The sequence below is a fragment of the Mya arenaria genome, chromosome 9, assembly GCF_026914265.1.
Source record: "Mya arenaria isolate MELC-2E11 chromosome 9, ASM2691426v1".
Taxonomy (NCBI): Eukaryota; Metazoa; Mollusca; class Bivalvia; order Myida; family Myidae; genus Mya; species Mya arenaria.
In genome coordinates this window covers 4,689,042-4,707,957 of record NC_069130.1, presented here as the reverse complement: position 1 = coordinate 4,707,957, position 18,916 = coordinate 4,689,042, and the positions used below count along the sequence as shown (strand labels likewise).

Here is an 18,916-nt window from a genome sequence, read left to right as displayed (position 1 = left end):
CTGGTTTAACCCAGGAAAGTTGTACTCCATGTATCGGTGCTTTACATCGAGCACGTAAAAGAACTAAGGGGTCTCTTCGAAAAAGAGCTAGAGTATCGCACCCGGACTTCCTTGTATCCCACCTCTGTCTCCTCAGCAGGCTGTCCCTTCAGCAGAAACAAAGGACCCCGTTGGTAATAAGTGCTTGCACTTCCACGGGTTATCCTTGACAGCAAGGTCTAAGGAAATACATACATACATGAACATACATAAGACGTTAGTGAATATGGAACAAGGTCGGTCTCCTCCCAAAATGGCCATTTGGTCATATAAGGACATGTATTATTCTATATATTCACAATAACTTGGGTAATGGGTCCAGGATCTATAACATAACCGACTATATTTTACTTCGTACGTTATGGGATTAACTCCCACAAACTATATGTCGTACCTGGTTTTATACAGCTGGGATTAAAGCGTTTCTCCGTCGGCAGGACCTCGCCCTTTTCCCGTGCACGCTTCTCTAGTTCTTCAGCTTCCCGTGCTTTCCTGGTATAAACATGGACAGCTGGGGGTTATATCTAGATTACACTTGTAGCATAATCTTGAAATCAGCTATAAGCTGTTGTAAAATAAAATTGATTCACTTCAAAGTCATTTTTTTCAATAGACACAAGTACTAAGCAAGTATTCATAAAACGTCTGAAGTAGTTTCCTAACTTTTAAAAATAATATATACATTGTAATGTCATGTTTAAAGATGTGTGAACATGTTTTAATATAAGAGAGTATTTTCATTTAAGTTAAAAAAAATAAAGTATTCAGAAGTTATCAAGTAATAATATCTAATGACCAGTGTGATACTTAAATTAAGAATATGATGAGGAAATGACTTAACATGTTTACTGAATAACTGATCTGGTGTCTTTTCTAAAAAACAACAAGAGAACCTTTTTCCCTTTTGGGGCTCACAAGACCATCGATGATAGGCAGACAGAGCTTTCCGTCAAATGAAATCATCAGAAAGACGGACATTTGTACCACTACTTAACTTCCATCATATGGAATTAAAACTCGACCTTTTTATTAGGGATGGCAACGAGTAGTAAAATTAATACTCGAGTACTCGGACGATCGTTCGATCGAGTACTCGGGTACTCGATTACTCGGAAAAAATGAATATGTGTTCGCAAAGACAAGATTGTGTATACATGTATCGTTAATGACGTATATTGTGCGTTGGTCGTATTATTGGTCATTTTCACCTTTAAAGTAATCTTTCATTACGTATTTTTACTATTTTAACAAAAAATGATATAAAAAGAAAACTAATGTTGTTTCAGGCTTTTAATTTGTCGTATTCGTTTCATTTTATACAAGTATGCACTGCAGAAATGAACAGCAATCAGAATTACAATGAACGAAAATTAATAGCATACATATAAATAGTGAACGAAGTTCAGTTGTTGAGATGTTTACTCTACAATTTATTTATTTAAATGATAGTTTTTCGTACTGTGTAATTCTTGTTTACCTCATTAATATTCATAATTCTTGATTTAAAATATCAACCAATCAATTGTGATAATCATTGCAAAAATAGTTAAAATACGCCCATTAAGTAATCAATTCTCGTAACGGTCCATACTTTTCGCTCGTTAGTGTCCATTGTTTGGTGGAAGGTCTCAAATTGGTATACAATAGAATTGTGTAGGTAAAAGTACAGCTATCAAAACTTCGCAAATTGACATCAGTGCTAATTTGAAATAGGGGTCCTTTGTTGACAGTTTGCAACAACTGTCAACTAATTGATTGAGGTCAATTGTGTACACAGCGGGGATTAGAGGGACCGTAAATTGTCCTCTTGGCAACTAACCAGATCTGATATTTTGTCTGTAAATCGTGTATTTGGTGATTTTTATAGATTTAAAAAAAAATCCGATTACTCGAGTAGTGATTTGGTACTCGAGTACTCGGACGTTGATCGAGTACTCGGATACTCGTTGCCATCCCTACTTTTTATTGTTAATGATTGCAATACAATACATTACAACTGTATTTTAATTTCGCTCATGCATGCAGGATTATGTATGGGAATCTGGAAGAAATCTACTTGTCCCCAACACGAGAAGGAAGGGGGCGGGGCATTTATCAAGTCTTTGGAGATGGCTGCTTCTAGACATTAGAGATCGCTGCCTCAGGACAGTAGAGGTGACTTCCTCTGGACATTAGAGATGGCTGCCCATTGACTTTAGAGATGGCTGCTTCTGGACATTAGAGATATATGCATCTGGACATTAGAGATGGCTGCCTCCGGTATTATAGATGGCTGCCTCTGGACTTTAGAGATGGCAGCCCATGGACGTTAAAGATGGCTGCCTCTGAACTTTAGAGATGGCTGCCTCCGATAATAAGAGATGGCTGCCTCTGGGCATAAGAGATGGCTGCATCTGAATGTTAGAGATAGCTGCATCTGGACATAAGAGAGGGCTGCATCTGGACATTAGAGATGGCTGCATCTTGACATTACAAATGGATGCATCTGGACATTAGGGATGGCTGCCCATGGACTTTTGAGATGGCTGTCTCTGGACATAAGAGATGGCTGCCTCTGGACATTAGAGATAGCTGCCACTGAACTTTAGAGATGGCTGCCTCTGGTAATTAGAGATGGCTGCCTCCGGTAATTAGAGATGGCTGCCTCCGATAATTAGAGATGGCTGCCAATGGACATAAGAGATGGCTGCCTCTGAACTTTAGAGATGGCTGCACTGAACTTCAGAGATGGCTGCTTATAGACATAAGAGATGGCTGCCTCCGTTCATTAGAGATGGCTGCCTCTGGACTTAAGAGATGGCTGCCTCTGGACATTAGAGATGTCTGCCTCTGAACTTAAGAGATGGCTGCACATGGACTTAAGAGATGGCTGCTTTGGATCATTATAGATGGCTGCCTCCGGTAAGAAGAGATGGCTGCCTTCGGATATTAGAGATGGCTGCCTCTGAACTTAAGAGATGGCTGCATCTGGACATTAGAGATAGCTGCCTCCGGTAATTAGGGATGGCTGCATCTGAACATTAGAGATGGCAGCCTCCGGTAATTAAAGATTGCTACCTCTGGACATTAGATATGGTTGTCTCTGGACATCAGAGATAGCTGCATTTGGACATTAGAGATGGCTGCCCATGGACTTTAGAGGTGGCTGAATCTGGACATTACAGATGGCTGCCTCCGGTAATTAGAGATGGCTGCCTCTGGTTTAGAGAAGGATGCATCTGGAAATTAGAGATGGCTGCCTCTGGACATTAGAGATGACTGTCTCCGGACATTAGAGATGGATGTCTCTTGACAATAGAGATGGCTGCCTTTGGACATTAGAGATAGCTGTTTCTGGACATAAAAGATGGCTGCCTTTGGACATTAGAGATGGATGTCCCTCAACATTAGGGATGGCTTCCTCAGGCCTTTGGAGATGGCTGCCATATATATATATATATATATATTATGCAAATTTCATTCAGAAGTATTATTAATTTCATCATGAATTTCATCAATAAAGAGTTGAGCTGAAGAAGGTGAAAGTATTTAAAAGGTGAATAAAAAATATATATATATTAAAACTAAAAACAAACAATATTTCGGCTATTCGTTTAAATTGCTAGGTGCAGAGGTGACAACACTATCTATTTCAGAGGGAGCATCAATCTTGATATCATTTAGCTTTTGTTTTGATTCTGGTCAATATACGTGAAAAGAATGCTAACAGTTTGTCTTTTCATCGTACAAAATTATCATGAAAATTGAAATCGTAATGATTGGCTGTCAATTACTATTTTTTTGGCCTCAAAGCAGGTCCTAAAATGCCCCGAGAAAGGAAAAAGGGGATTCCCACCTGGGGTACTTACTCATTGCCTCTCATAATGGACATATAGTTGGTTTATGCCCAGGAGACTTACTCAGGAGTGATTCATATCATCCGTAAGCTGTTTCCAGAAGGCTTGCAATCGCCAATGTCTTATCAATGGTAATATGCTTAAATGTGATGTAAAATCATCTCTATTGCTCTTTAATAGATCTTATATTTAAAAGTTAAATACAACAACAAAAAACATAGTGTTTGCTGAGCCGATCGTGACTGTCACATTGAAGCTTCTACTTTTTCTGTGAAATAAGTTCTGGACTCAAGAATACTATTTTCCAACAATCTATTAAATACGCTTTATTAAAATATCAAATATAAAAATTAATACTTTATAATGTGCATAATTATGTATACATGTACATCCAAGCTCACCTAAAACTGTTTCCCCGCTGATGATTCATCTTGGCCTTTGGAGCGACACCATCCACCGCGATGAAACACACCTTCTGTGGCTTGATCATTCGGAACAGAAACTAGAACCAGTCAACATAAGTGTGAACCAGTCAAATTTAATATAAATGGACACCAAGTTAATACAGAAATGCTGTCAGTAACATTGCTGTCATGTTTGAAAATGTAGATAGTTGCAAGTGGATACAAACACATACTAATCACATTCAGATAAGGTTTCTGCTCTAAATGCAATGACAAAATACTTTGTTTTTTGTTGTTGTTTTTACTACACAGAGTTATGAGTCTTGCTCTATACGTGCATTTTGTCTCTTTCAATATGTATACCAGGTTGCATTTGAATATTTTAACGGTGATTGGGTAATAGCTAAGGTATATATTTTGCTCGTGCACGACCCCGTCAACGACACCAACAGAAATGTTATCAAAAGATTTCACCTTATATCCTTCGAAAAAATAGTCAAGCTAATTTAAAAACCCACTAGCTATAGCAAACTTACCTCAAGGTAGTACGTGATAGCGGCGAAGATTTTCTCCTTAGTGATGCGAAAGTGAGGGTTGTTATCTTCGGGATGGGAGCAAACGTGAATGATGCCATTCATATCCAGATATAGATTGTCAAACTCAGGAAGCTAAAGTCAATAGCATAGACATGTGTATAAAATGCAAACATGTTATTAAAAGCAATAACATAACTATAAGGCCCCATCAAGATTAAGTAATAGGCCTGACCAAGTTGATGTTTCATTCTGCACACACTAAATAATTTTTCAGAAAATGCCAAATAAAATGCCAAATAAAATCAAAGAACGCGAAGAAAATTACCCTTTTTTCAACCAAATTATCACAACAAAGGTGCAATGTGGGCTTTTGCTCTACTGGCATAGCTCTGATCACTTTGAAGGGTTTCTATTTGGTTTAGCTGAAAACATTGTATGTTCAACATGTGACAACAAAAGGTGTAGTTAACAGATTAGCTGGATAAAGCATTTAATTATGTGTCAGCGACAGGAGTTCATATCCAAAGTATGAACATATTAGTAACAGTCAATTTACTGAACCCGCAATTCACGTGAACCATATGTTTCAAAGGGCAAAGGAAGACAAACACTACACTAATACACAACTATCTGTAAAAGTTATCTCCCTTAAATTAAGACCACTGTTTCAAGGGCAATAATTCGATCATACATGGCTGGATATATAACTGTTGTATATGTTTAATTAAGATACAATAACCAGAAGGCTAGATTGACTCTAAATCGCTCACCTGAGCGAAAGTTTAAATCCTGTATTACCAATAAACAATGCCAAATATCTTAACTCGATGCCTTTTGGTTTCAGACAAGAAGATTCTATGTTTTCTTTCTTTGTATCGCTATGTAACACAGGTGTGACCATCGGGGCGGGGCCAATGTTGAACACATGGGCATAATTTAACTATTATTGGTAGAGGACCACATGCCAATTTTACACACCAAATATCTAAGCTGGATATTTATTCTCAAACCTGTACGAAAATAATGTCTCCAGTCTTGGACTCTGCTCAATAAGTTTATCAGCACTGAAAACTTCCGTACTCTCTAAACTGGGCTCATCAATATTGTGGCATAACATAAACAATTTGTTTTGAAATTTCTAATCGTATTTAGGTGACCTTGAGGAAGTAAAATTGATTAGTTGTAGAACAACGCCGGTTTGTGGTGGTAAAGAAGACCAGGTAAGATTGTTCATTAAAATAATCCTGAAATTGAAATATATTGCTACAAGGATAAGAACAAGATGACTTCCTAGTATTATTGTTTCCATGTGTGTATTTGGTTTCCTTCAAAGTGTCACCGTTAACCAAATAAACACGACAGTTTATAATTATGGAAGGTATGATCTGAGAGCTCTGTCACAGAGACAGCGCGTTTGACTTTTCCGCCACTTTTTAATTTAAGCGTTCCATATGTTTTTTATGAAACATGCATATATCACTATTAAATTAGATAACATGCAAAACCTAACCCGGAATTTCTAAGTCAAATAATAAACGGGCAAGCTTTGCATTATTTGCACGATAGAGTTATCATACTTGATTGTACAAATTGTATAAAGTTTCAATGCAATACATCAAGTAGTTGCTGAGTTATTGAATTATATGTGCTTACATAATAAACTTTAACCAGAATTTTTAAGTCAAACAATAAAGAGGCAATATTTATCTTTAACACAAGAAAGAGTTATCTAACTTATACAAGTAGGTTGGACTGGTAAGTACCATTGTATGAATCATTAGTGCACTACAAAAAGTAGTTAACCTGGGTATGACGCCGACGCCGACGCCAGAGTGAGTTGTATAGCTATCCTTGTTCTTCGAATAGTCGAGCCGAACATGTAGTACTAAAGAATACACAAGTAAAACCGTATGACAGTTATCCGTATACACCTGTCAGTTTCAGTCGTGACAATTCGGCCATCTTCGGCCACGACGGGTCTGACCTCCTAAAGAGGATTCAAGATATACGATACTGCGATGAGGCCGCCAGCGTTTAACTCCATTATCATAACGCTAAGTAGACCCATTCGATAACGTAAACAATGTATACAATCGTTCAATTAAGGTTAGATTTATATTGCATCATACAGACATTAACCATAGCCCAGTGTGTGTATACCAAGTGATATATTGCGTCATATATGCTATGTCGGAAGGCAATGTTTTGCTTCGAATGAAGACTTTACACAAAGATCACTTTTCTATTTCTTCACCATTTTAAATAAAACATAGCGCAGTCTACTCCGATTACGGAGCCCCGCCTTCGGTCTTTTACCAGAGTTTGATTGAAAGTGTAGTTTCTTAAGTCACTTCATCCTTTTCACAACACGGTCATCAGACGAATCAATGTTAAAACATTATTTTGGAAACAGGTTTGTCAAAGTGTTTGATGAAACTAATCACTTTACCAACTCCGGTAAGAAAACGAAGGCGTGGCTCTTTAAGCGGCATAGACTGCCCTTTGTTTCATTTAAAATGGTGTAGTTAAATAGAAGTTATCATTGATTTAAGTCTTAATTTTAATCAAAATGTTGCCTTCTGACGTAGCATTTATGACGTCATTTATCACATGAGGGATTTATCTCAGGTGTAGGGCAAATGCGCCCTTCAAAATGAATTTCAAACAAACGCAAATAGTTCTTCTAAATAAATAATAGGTGAAAGAGAATGGTTGTGTCATACAAACGATCAAACTAAATTGGATCGACTCTAGTGCAACTTGTATGTTTTAATGTATTTAGATATGTTTTCACTGGAACAGTATTTGTTTGAATACAGCCGAAGTAGCATCTTTTGTAATACTCATTATAAATACTCTGCAATGTGCCCTTCTAACAGAACAAAATGGCCGATCAGATTTTAGTCGGCCACTTTGACAATTTTAACCGTATGAAGTTGATTTTCGATAACGTAATTTTATGTAAGTACCTGGAGAGAGCATCTATTTTTCAATAATGATCACTGAACTTTTATAAGAAAAAAAAACACATTAAAACTTAAACAATAATAAAATACCGAACTCATTTTTACAGACGTTTGGTTTATAGAGCTGTGAAAATCATAGGTTCGTTACATGTCGTACCTATTATGAAGTTATATGACTTTATCGATGCTAGTTTAACTCAGCTTACAAGTCAAAAATCGCGCGCAACAGCAGGTATATTTTCGAGATATATATTCATCCAGATACTGTTTTTAGGCTAGGAAATTGTGGGTATTTCAGATAACGCACAGGACATTGCCACAGGTAAACCTAAACCTGTCGCAACGAATCTTTAACTCTCACAATATATAAAACATTATTCAGTTACAACTTAATTTTGATTCATTTCAAGTATGTAACCGGCATGAACAGATGTAATGTTAATGTATTCCCAGTTTTGGTAGTTGTTACCTATGATTTGACAGGAGTTTCAAATTGTCTCCCTTGGACCAGCTTCATGATGTGTGTTTATATTCAGCAGGCAGACAGAGAGAAATGTTAGTTGCCGTAACAGGTTTAGTTTAGTTTGTATCATATTATTTAACAGTTTCTTGACAGCCAGGCGTGAAACATTCACACAATCGTTATTTTCTCGGAAAACTTGTGAAATGGTTTTCAAGCTTTATATGTGTTTAATTTGTTCTTAAATGTATATTGTTGCCATGTGATTGTGTAGTTATTTGTTATATGTGCTTGTAAGTATCGGCCAAAAGATACCTGTAGTACCAATCGTGACATCATTTATTAATAATTTATTTTTTCATTTATGTATTTCAGGGCTCGTTTAAAATACTAGTTTATGGAATAAACATAGAACGTAGAACCCTATCATTTTGCACCAGTCAATTGTAACCACGCCCCCCCCCACCCCCGGGTGTATATCGGGGATAGCGGGGAAAATATGCCGTGCTTTTACCTTCCAGGTGGTCCCACAGTGCCGAGTGAGTGCGGTGGTTGTGTCTTCGCGTTGAAAATAGCGGGAAAAGGGCCTAACCTAAGATGTCCCTGGAGTGCGGGTGCATTTGGTGGGGATTTTCCCTGCAATGTGTCCCCGCAGGGCAAGGATTATACCCGGGATTAGCTGGATTGAAAGTCAAAATTCTCGCTATTCGCCGGACCCGGGGGGGGGGGGGGCGTGGTTACAATTGATTGATTTATTATCTGATAAAGGTTTCTACCTAAGTTTCCATAATCAATTATATTGTCTTTCTTTTTTTAACAAAGATATGTTTTGTGTGCACCGTAAGAATATTTTTCTACGCTCTCGTTTTTTTATTCAGTTTCAAATTGAGTTTTATTCAAACAAGTTTCTACATTTGTGCTTTTATTGCCATTTTAACAGTACAGGATGACCAAAAAATTCATTTGAAGTTAGCCTCGATAGAGGAGTGGGTGGGGTAACCCGATGGCTCTTCCCAGGAGGAAAGGCTTTACACGAAAAGAACAACTCATATTTACTTGTATTAATTCTTTTATTACGAAAGGGCGACATTTAGTGGACCAATCACCCGGAATGAAAATAAATGCAGTGTTTGCTATTAACATGTTAACAAAAACCACAGAGTACTCAAATGTGAAATGTGTTAAATATGGAAGCAACAGAAGCAACAGACCCAACACAACATTTAGTATAATCATACTAAACGACAACAATATTCGCTACCAATTTGATGACTTTGAAGAAATCCTCTCTGATAAAAGAACGGACATGTTGATAATTGCAGAAACTAAGTTTGACAATTCTTTCTTTAGCAACATTTTGCAGACAGAAAGACACCGTATGGGACGAAGAGAAAGAGACGCACAGGAGGGGGGGTTTTCTTCCGAGATGATCTCTTTTTCAAGAGGAGACATAGAGACATTGAAAGTAAGAGTGTATGTGTCCCAAAGTAGACATGAACAAAAGGAAGTGGGGTATTTTATGTGTGACCAAACAACCATCATTGTCTGATAGCATATTCGAAATAGCTATTACTTAACTGTTTAGACGAATTGTACCCAAATTTGAACACGTGATATGTATGGGCGACATGACTTGTTACCTTCTTAGAAAAGACAAATGCCTTTTGTTTGATACAATTTGTGACATTTTAATCTTACTAATATTGAAAAAGGGCCCACTTGTTTTGCTCAAAACCACAATCTATCACATATTTATTTAATACTCACAAAGAGTAAAAAAATAACATTTAGGGAAAACCATAAGTTTCAACTATGGTCTTAATGATTGTCGTTATATTATAGCTTCTTGTCTCAAAGAACATTGTCTTAATAAGAACTAAGGATTTTTTATATCCTACATTTGTTTTGATCCTGCAGCTTTTAACCATGATTTGTCTTATGTAACTTTTCAGGCTTGCCATCTCTTTAATGATGTCAGTGATGTGTACTGGGCTCATGAAACTTTGTTACATCAACTGCATCAATCAAACACTAATAACCTAAACGTCGGCATCCACCTAACACGAATTAACAATACAGGAAAATTGTTTATAATACAAGACAAGCTAAATATCATTACTTTAAGAACAGAAGTAACTTTAACTGGAAGAACAACATCAAACTAAGGAACCAAAAACACGTTGTTTTTATCTCAAAAGAGCAAGTCGGATAATACAATTAAACTCAGGACAACACAAAACACATTCATCACATACAAAACACTATAAACTCATTTTACATAAACAAAGCTTGAAATATTGGTAAACGTTTAGATTAATAATCAGCACCAAAGTTTACCAGCTATTGAAATAATAAACAAAACATCTTCAAATTTGTGTTTCAAACTGTCCATGAAAACACTGTCAAGAAGGTTATCCACAATCTCAACCCTAAAAAGGCTAATATGGTCGACCGAATACTACGAAAAGCAGAGAATTATATTCACGCAGGAAAAGAATCACTAACTACATCCTTTTGCAACATGGCAAACACAATGATAAAACTCCCAACTCCCGCAAAACCACAAACATGAACGAGTGACAAAGTGACAACCTTTATACAAGAACGATGACCCATTTATTGAAAAGAATTATTAACCAGTCAGCATACTACAATCTCTTTCAAAATATTTGAATCATATATGATCGGTTGGTTCTTCAACATTTTCATCCCGTATCTTACTGATTGTATGTCAAACGTTGAATGTCACACTACATCTTAAAGCCTTGTGGAGGTTAGCTCAAATAACAACAGTCATGTAGGGGCCATACTAATAGACTTGTCGAACTCTTTCGACTGTCTTTCGCCTCATCATTCACAAACTCCAGTATCATGGTTTCACAGATAAATCATGTGCCCCCCCCCCAAAGGTTACCTCTCAGTAAGAAAACAGAGTCATATAAGGATACCACACAACCACACGACACCACATTATCATGGGTACCCAGGGGTCCATACTAGGGCGACTGATCTTCAACATCTTCAAAAGCGACATATTTCTATTAACCAGCATTACCAGCATTACCCATCGCTACAATTATTCTGATGACTACACAATTTCCTACTAGCACCAACATTTAGATGTAGTAAAGTCAACATTAGAAACAGAAAGCAATTAACTCCTTGACTGGTTCTCCTTTATTCAAATGCAAGCAAACTCGGATAAATTTCAAGTTATATCAATTGGCAAAATAACACATAATGAAATTGACTATATTTAGCAACATAGTATCATGTGCTTAACAGGTCAAACTTCTAGGAGTGGAGCTAGATTACATATTAAAAATTGACACATAAATATCACAAGTGCAAGAGAGCCGGAATTCAACTGAACATTCTTCTAAGACTAAGCAAATTTCTCTTTGAAAAGAACAGACTTCTTTTTTTTAAATGATTTATCAGATGCAATTTTAACTATTGTCCTATCATTTGGCATTTAAAGCGCTGTAATTCGTGATTGTGCAAAGTAGCAATACACAACACTGTTGGTGTTGAATTCTTATTGGTTGTAAGGAATTCATACCTGTTTACGTCATTGACTACCCTGACGTTTAATTTGATGACAAATCTGCTTGACCTTTTTTCGACCTTTGAGTAGGTTGTAGGCTAGGAGAATACGAACGGAATATCACGAATATTTGACATTAACGGAATTTGCACCTTTAGAAGTGTTTATTGATTGGTATTAAGAGGAAAACTAGTTGTAGTATTTATTTATTATATTGGTACTTATATTTGTGAATATCATTACTGTAATCAGGAGAAAAAGGAGAAAAGAGGGTGATTTAGCTTAATTTCTGTTCCCCTAGTTTGTACTTTGAAAGTTGGAAAAAAAATTATTTATTATATTTGACCATTGAGAAATGAAATTGTTTTGTGATTAATTTCTGTTCTGATTTGTATTGCGTTATCCAGACTTAGATTAAAAATAATTTACTAAATTAATTTATTTAACTTTGAAGTTATTTAATTTCTGCGACATTTATAAACAAATAAAAAAATGATATTGTTAATCTATTTTGAGATTTGACTAAATTATTTATTGTATTTTGTGAACTTGATCGATTAATAATTGAGTATTATAAAATTCTTAGTACTGTTTATTTTTATTTATTCAATTTAATTTGAAGATTGATTATTTATGGCGTGCATGTTTGTGTCTAGATTGGCAATTACATTGTTTGTTGATCCACGGTCGTCGGCATACAGCCTATAGGCTAATTAGTATTTGATTAAAAACATTGAGTTAATTCAATAAAATTGTTTCGGTTTGATTTATTTGATTGTTTATTTCAATTTGATAAATGGACTAAGTTAATTAATGGGGTGATATCAGTTAAATTAAATTAATTAAACTTATTAAACTTAGTTCATTTCTTTATTAAGGTGTCACCTGAATTATTCCTACATCATGATTTTGTGTTGTTGATTTATTTAATAAATGGATTTATTACACATAGGGGTCATTTACCTGAATAACTGAGTGATTTGTTTTAGGAAAAGGGGACAGTGAGATAGTTTCTAGGAAAATTGTGCAATGTGACTATTAATTGTTGTAGCACTTTGGATTATTGTTATTCAGTATTAGTGCTTTAAAAGTGAGCGATAATGCACATATAATTATGCTTGTATAAGTTGTGATTTTGTAGATGTTTAATAGACCTTCATTGGTGAACATGATTGCACATGTTATTATGCAGGTTATTTATTTAATCATTGTGACTACAGATCAGTGATTACTTTTTTAAGATGAGTTCACCAGAAGAAGTTGATGAGAATTATATGATGAGGCTGTTGGTGATTTTGCTGTTTCATCAGAATGACTTCAAATTTTCGAAACGTTACATAAACTGCATTAAACCGGAGATGGAAAGCCATAATATATCATCTAAGTATCGAAAGCTTTTGCGCAAGAATCGGAGGATGACAATAAACCACCTAAAAGTGATGTTAAGTCTGGGACATTTTATGTTTCCGAAATTATCTAACTTTTACGGTGAGGAAGGAAAAGGGGAAGTAATATTGGAGACATTTAAATATGAAGTTGAGAGTCAAAAGACTGCTGGTGTTTTACCCAGATCAGATAATGCTTGACATTCAGAGAGCACGGAAGGGTGATGCTGGAGAAAGAGATAGGCGTTTGTTCTAGTGCCTCACTGAATTTTATCGTGAAACAATTTAAGAATGAGCATGACACTCTTGAAACAAGAGAGGAAGTTCTACTCTTGTGGCAGACTGCAATATATATTCGATAATACTGTCAACTTAAATGCACTTAAAGGATCCGACAACAGCTTTTTGAAAAAAAGTATTATAGTCTTGACTTGAGAAAGAATAGCAGCTAAGAGCAGAAGAAACCATGCAACGCAATTATTCATACAGAAAAGAGAGAGAATGAACCATAAAAAAGAGTGGATGAAAAAAGATGAAGGACATGATGAAATAGCTAATGACAAGATAGACAGGCTTTAAAGAAAGGAGGATGATAGAAAGCCATATGGACGTGGACAGACATGGTATCGAGAAAGGTAAGATAATAAACCAAAAGGCAGCATAGGACAAGGAAGAGGTAATGTAATGTCACAATGACTTATAGAAGGCAAAACCGTTTTTCCAACGAGCTTCGTGTGCAATGTGACGGGCCATGTTTAACACAACTGCCAAATCATACTGGCACAGATGGTTAGCAAAAGCGAAACGTCATTCAAGATTGCCAAGAGGAGTAAGTGCTTAGGCTGTGGGATGGAACCCGAAATGAGATTATTATTTCATTAAATAATAGTCCAGTGTCTGAGTTTTTTGATACTGTTAGTTGTGTCTCTCTAGTGTCTGAAAGTTATCATAAAAGTTCAATTATTTTGTATTGAAATCCAACCTCTTCATTATATCTTAAATATTGAATGAGATGATGGAAATAGTTTGCTATTATAGGCCTAATTTAAGCTTATATGAGTACAGGTGAAAGGTAGCCTAAATCTACTACACACTCTTGTCTGCTTTATTTTCACCAGATACGCAGTATTTTGCCACCACTCCAAAACCTCATTGTTACACATATTTCAAACGAGCTATTGAATAAATGCAAAGAGAACTTTGGCAAACAATATCTTTCTGACTGGCTCTCATATCCCATGGCAGCTTAAGAAACATTGCCATAGGAGAAAAGAATTAACACGATGAGGGGAGGATAGCTGTAATTGAGAGTGCCATAAGTCAAAATAAAAAGGTTAAAATAGCTGGATATGCTTACTTGGAGATGGAAAATCTAACCACTACTACTATTAAATATAAAAGACAACTAGTGAAGTTTTATATAACGAATGTATTGTTCACTATAGAATCACTACAACACTTCAGTCACACCAGGGAGCAAATTTTGAGAGCGAACTAATAAGGGAACTCATGAAAGTCATTAACATAACAACGAAACACAACTTCAAACCATCCTAAAGGCAACGCCGGACCAGAGCCCTTCAACAAGACACTGCCCAGTATGCTTGAAACTCTATGGGTCAAAGAAAAGTTTGATTTGCAGAAGTACTTGAGCTCATTGGTGTTTCCATTCAACAGTACTCCACATGAAGTGACACGTGTCTGGCCACACGAATTGATATTTGGACGAAATCAACGACTACAAATCGACACTGTCTTAGATAATACTAGACCAGAACAGACAAGGAATAAGAACACTGCAAAGTATATAGAATACCTTAAGAAGAGGATGCAAACTACCAAGGAGATTGTAGATAAACATGCCGATAATACGAGATCATAGCAAAAGAAATACTATAACTAAAGTGGAAAACAGATAAAAATATAAAAATATGGATATATAGAGTCCTTGTGAATAGTGTCGATAGTAAACACAAGATATAGGACATGCATGAATATGAAGCTGATGTAGTCGAAGAAGAATCAATACTCGATTTAACTGTCTACAAGGTGAAATCACGAGAAGAAGAGAAAAGCGTGCATCGCAGTTTATTGTTCCTGTTGGATTATCATGACGAGGTAGCTGAGAATGATGACGATGTTGAATTCGTTAAGAATAAGGTATTTGTAAAATATAATTAAAAGGATTGATCAATCAAGGACATTGAAGTTAAGAAGAAAGAATAGACTAGTAATGGCACTAAATACTTTGACAGCAAAGGCGTATATTACGTTCTCATAACGTATATCGGTGGAACGCCCACAAACCTGAACCTGTTACAAGTGGATATGTATAGAAGACGAAGTGGAACTTGATATGAAAGTTAAGGTTGAGGATACTGATCTATTAGATACAGTTGATGCCAGCGGTTAACATAAACAGCAAGAAGACAATGCATTTGAAGACGTGGGTATGGAACAGAAAGTACACACCCAAACTAGAAGTTTAACTCTTAGCGATGATGTGATGAAGATGATTAAGACCCTGAGCTAGAATATGAAGCAATACAGGTCGCTTTTTTAAATCTGTTTTTTTTTAAAATAAAGTAGTGATATAGCCTATAGGCTATTAGGGGATATTCTAAGTATGTGATATTTTTTCTTTTGAAGTTACATGATGTGATGTTGTTTTAATAGAACAATATTGAGTTGATAAAATGTTACCGTTTGTTTTAAAATCACAACATATTAAATAAATATGTTCATGTATGTGCGTGCTGTAACTGAAGCGAAATTGTGTAGACGCAATTTATTTTTGCTTGGTATGAGTATACCATGTATCCAAAATCCATAATTAAATTAGTTTGATATTTTGTCAATTTGGCACATATACAAGGAGTTGTAGGTGCGTTTGAGGCGTTGGTGCTAATATGCAATGCGAAGTTGCAGGGTTATAAAGGTTGTATATTAGTGTCTACATTAATTTGGAGGAAGTGTAGCAAAGTTTATGCCTATAGTCATTTGATATTTAGGAAAAGAGAGTAGTAAAAGCCAGCACATTATATTGTATTGTACATAATATGTTGACATGAAAATGACCTGATTTTTCATGTATACATAGGCTATGACGAGGAAAGGACAGGAGTCATTTGAGAAAAAAGAGAAATATGTAACCAGCTTGAAAATGCGTAATGTGCATTTATTTCCAATTCTTGTAGTTGTTGAACATGGTTTGACAAGAATTACAAACTGTATCCCTTTGACCATAAGGTTTTTTTTAAATGTGTTTATATTAAGTTAAGCGTATGATCATTTCCTGCATTATCTTGGTTTTGATTCTGATTAATATATAATTGGTTATGTGACATTGTAACATTGTGCAGTAATACATTAGTTTTATAGGAAGCGCGCACACCCATTGAATCAAAGTATTTCTTTTATGTGTTTGTCATTTGTGGCTGATGAGGTTAGTTTTGTATCTATATTTTTTTTGGCATTTAAAGTGCGTTACAATTGCTATGTTTGTTTACGTTTCAATAATATTGTGTGTACATGGCTGTGTTAATATGCATTTTGGTATAGTGGCATATTTATAATTATCTAGTCATGTATTGCATTAATTATAATAAAGAGTCACGACCTCTATCTTTTTCATTATTATTAATGTTGCAGTAGATATTATAACACACCAACAGAGAAAGAGAGACATTGAATTGGCTTAGAAAATCCACAATCGGTATGATATGTGTAAACTAGTGAAATGGTTGGCATCATTTATATGTGATTTATATTTTCTTATATGGCTATTGTTGTCATGTTGTATGGCTATTTGTTTTCTGGTTTGTTCGTTTCGGCCTCTGGGTATCTGTTATACTAATTGTAATCATGTAATCATTTATGTATTCAGGGCTCGATTATTCTACTGGCAAATGGGTTTAACATACAACGTAAAACCCTATCGTTAACCCTAAATGTAACCACCTGTTAACTTTCATACTGTATATATTCCTTTAAATTATCGATAATTAAAACTATATTTAGATTTTTTTGTTGAATTTTTCCTATTGTTAAAAATTACCTCACCTGAAACTCTCGTACAACTTCTGACAGACACGGATATCTTTCCGATATCCATTGGTAAAATTTCAGAACTCCCATTATCTTGTCAGATCATTAATTTATATAATTCACTTATGAAGGTTAAAACACAATACGAGTTTCTGTTTTCATTGACAACTATTGAAATTGAAATATGTAGTAAAAACTACACCGAACCTCTTTATTAGGATACACACAACTGATAGTAGTCAATGTTTAACGCAAGGACTCCCTTTACATCGTTTGTCAAAATATATATATAATTTTAAGCAGTAGGGGAGGCTTTGAGGCCGATTGAGAAGATGTCGGCGAAAGGGAAAACACCGTGTGCTGGCCTTATTGTAATTGATATAATTTGTTTTTCTAAAAATGAGATAGACATTGAACACAATAATGTGTCAATACCTTTTTTAAATAGTATGTTGAATATTTCTCCTATTTGTCGAAAGATTTTTAGTAATAAAAAATCTAATGAAAATATAATGTCTAGGGCTACTTCTTTAGTGGCTAATGTAGATTTTTGGATACAATACATTCATTTTAACTTGAGAATTGCGTTTGAAAATCGAAAATAAAACTATCCGAAAGACTGCTCCACATTTATTTTCAAGGTTACAAAGTTATAGAATTAATATTTCTTTAAAAATGACTTATTTCTGACGCAAGTGCGTTGTTGCAAGCTATAACAGAAATGTACTCCACAGAATGCTGACGCGGCCTTACTTCCTAAGAACACAATATGCACGTAGAAGTCATGTAACAAACAACATTTATCCATGTAATGCAGGAAAATAAAAGTCTAGAATACATTTCTTACTTATTAACTCACTGTTAATTTTACTCAATTTGGAGTATATCATTAAACATGTGACACCTAATATAATATAAATATAATTTTATCTATATCCGGAATCTTCTCCCCATAGTAACGAATCTAATCATAAAATATCAAAGACCAAACGTAGCCAGTGATGACACATTATAATTATTATCGCTATGACCTCATTGAAGACACACTCGGCTAATCATATAAAGGCCAACCCACTTTAACACAATATAGGTGTTTTCAAAGTTAGATTTTCTAGACCAGGCCTTTTCGAACCGGGCTTTTGTGGTTCTTTTTTGTTTTTCACCTATCTCCTTAAATAATGCACCTTTTGAGCTAAAAACCTTAAGGGACTTGATCATGGTCTTTAAAATTCACCTTTTACGGATTGTTTTTAATACGAAAGTGAGGAAAATCATTACTAGTGTTTAGACTAAGAAACTGACGCTTTGAGCCGTAAAACAAATGTTGATATAGGCTAAAATATTGTCCAAGAAGTTCAAAATTTTGAAAGTGTTTCTAACGTGATTCAACAAAAGGCTAAAGCGTGATTGTTGATTGACATTATAACGTGATGATTTTTTTTCAATTCATGTTTAATTTCTCTATGTTTAGAATGAGTCCCTGTGGGCGAGTGGTTAAAGTCTCGTCATTTTTTTTTGTCTTGACTGTACCGGCGTGGATTCGCATCCCAATTAAACCAGATTTTTTTTATCCTTTTCTCTTGAGGTGCCGTTTTCACTCAAAATATTTACTTGTTTCTTATATTATCTCTTCCAATGTTGGCCCATACAAATAATAATTACTTACGAGAGAATGCAACATCTAAGAATACAATGA

General features: G+C 35.3%; 1 protein-coding gene across 4 annotated transcripts in view; it reads right to left on the bottom strand.

Annotated features, from left to right (window-relative positions):
- The window catches only part of LOC128202680 (5'-3' exoribonuclease 1-like), a 73,765-nt gene extending 56,390 nt beyond the window's left edge, over positions 1 to 17,375 (bottom strand). For all 4 annotated transcript variants that reach the window (XM_052903726.1, XM_052903725.1, XM_052903728.1 and 1 more), the window contains exons 1-4: positions 17,236 to 17,375; positions 4,816 to 4,947; positions 4,277 to 4,377; positions 434 to 531 (exon numbers count right to left, since the gene is read on the bottom strand). In XM_052903726.1, coding sequence (XP_052759686.1) covers positions 434 to 531; positions 4,277 to 4,377; positions 4,816 to 4,947; positions 17,236 to 17,310 — 406 coding nt within the window. In that variant the 5' untranslated portion in view covers positions 17,311 to 17,375. The remainder of the gene's footprint in view (positions 1 to 433; positions 532 to 4,276; positions 4,378 to 4,815; positions 4,948 to 17,235) is intronic.
- Positions 17,376 to 18,916: the final 1,541 nt, after the last annotated feature.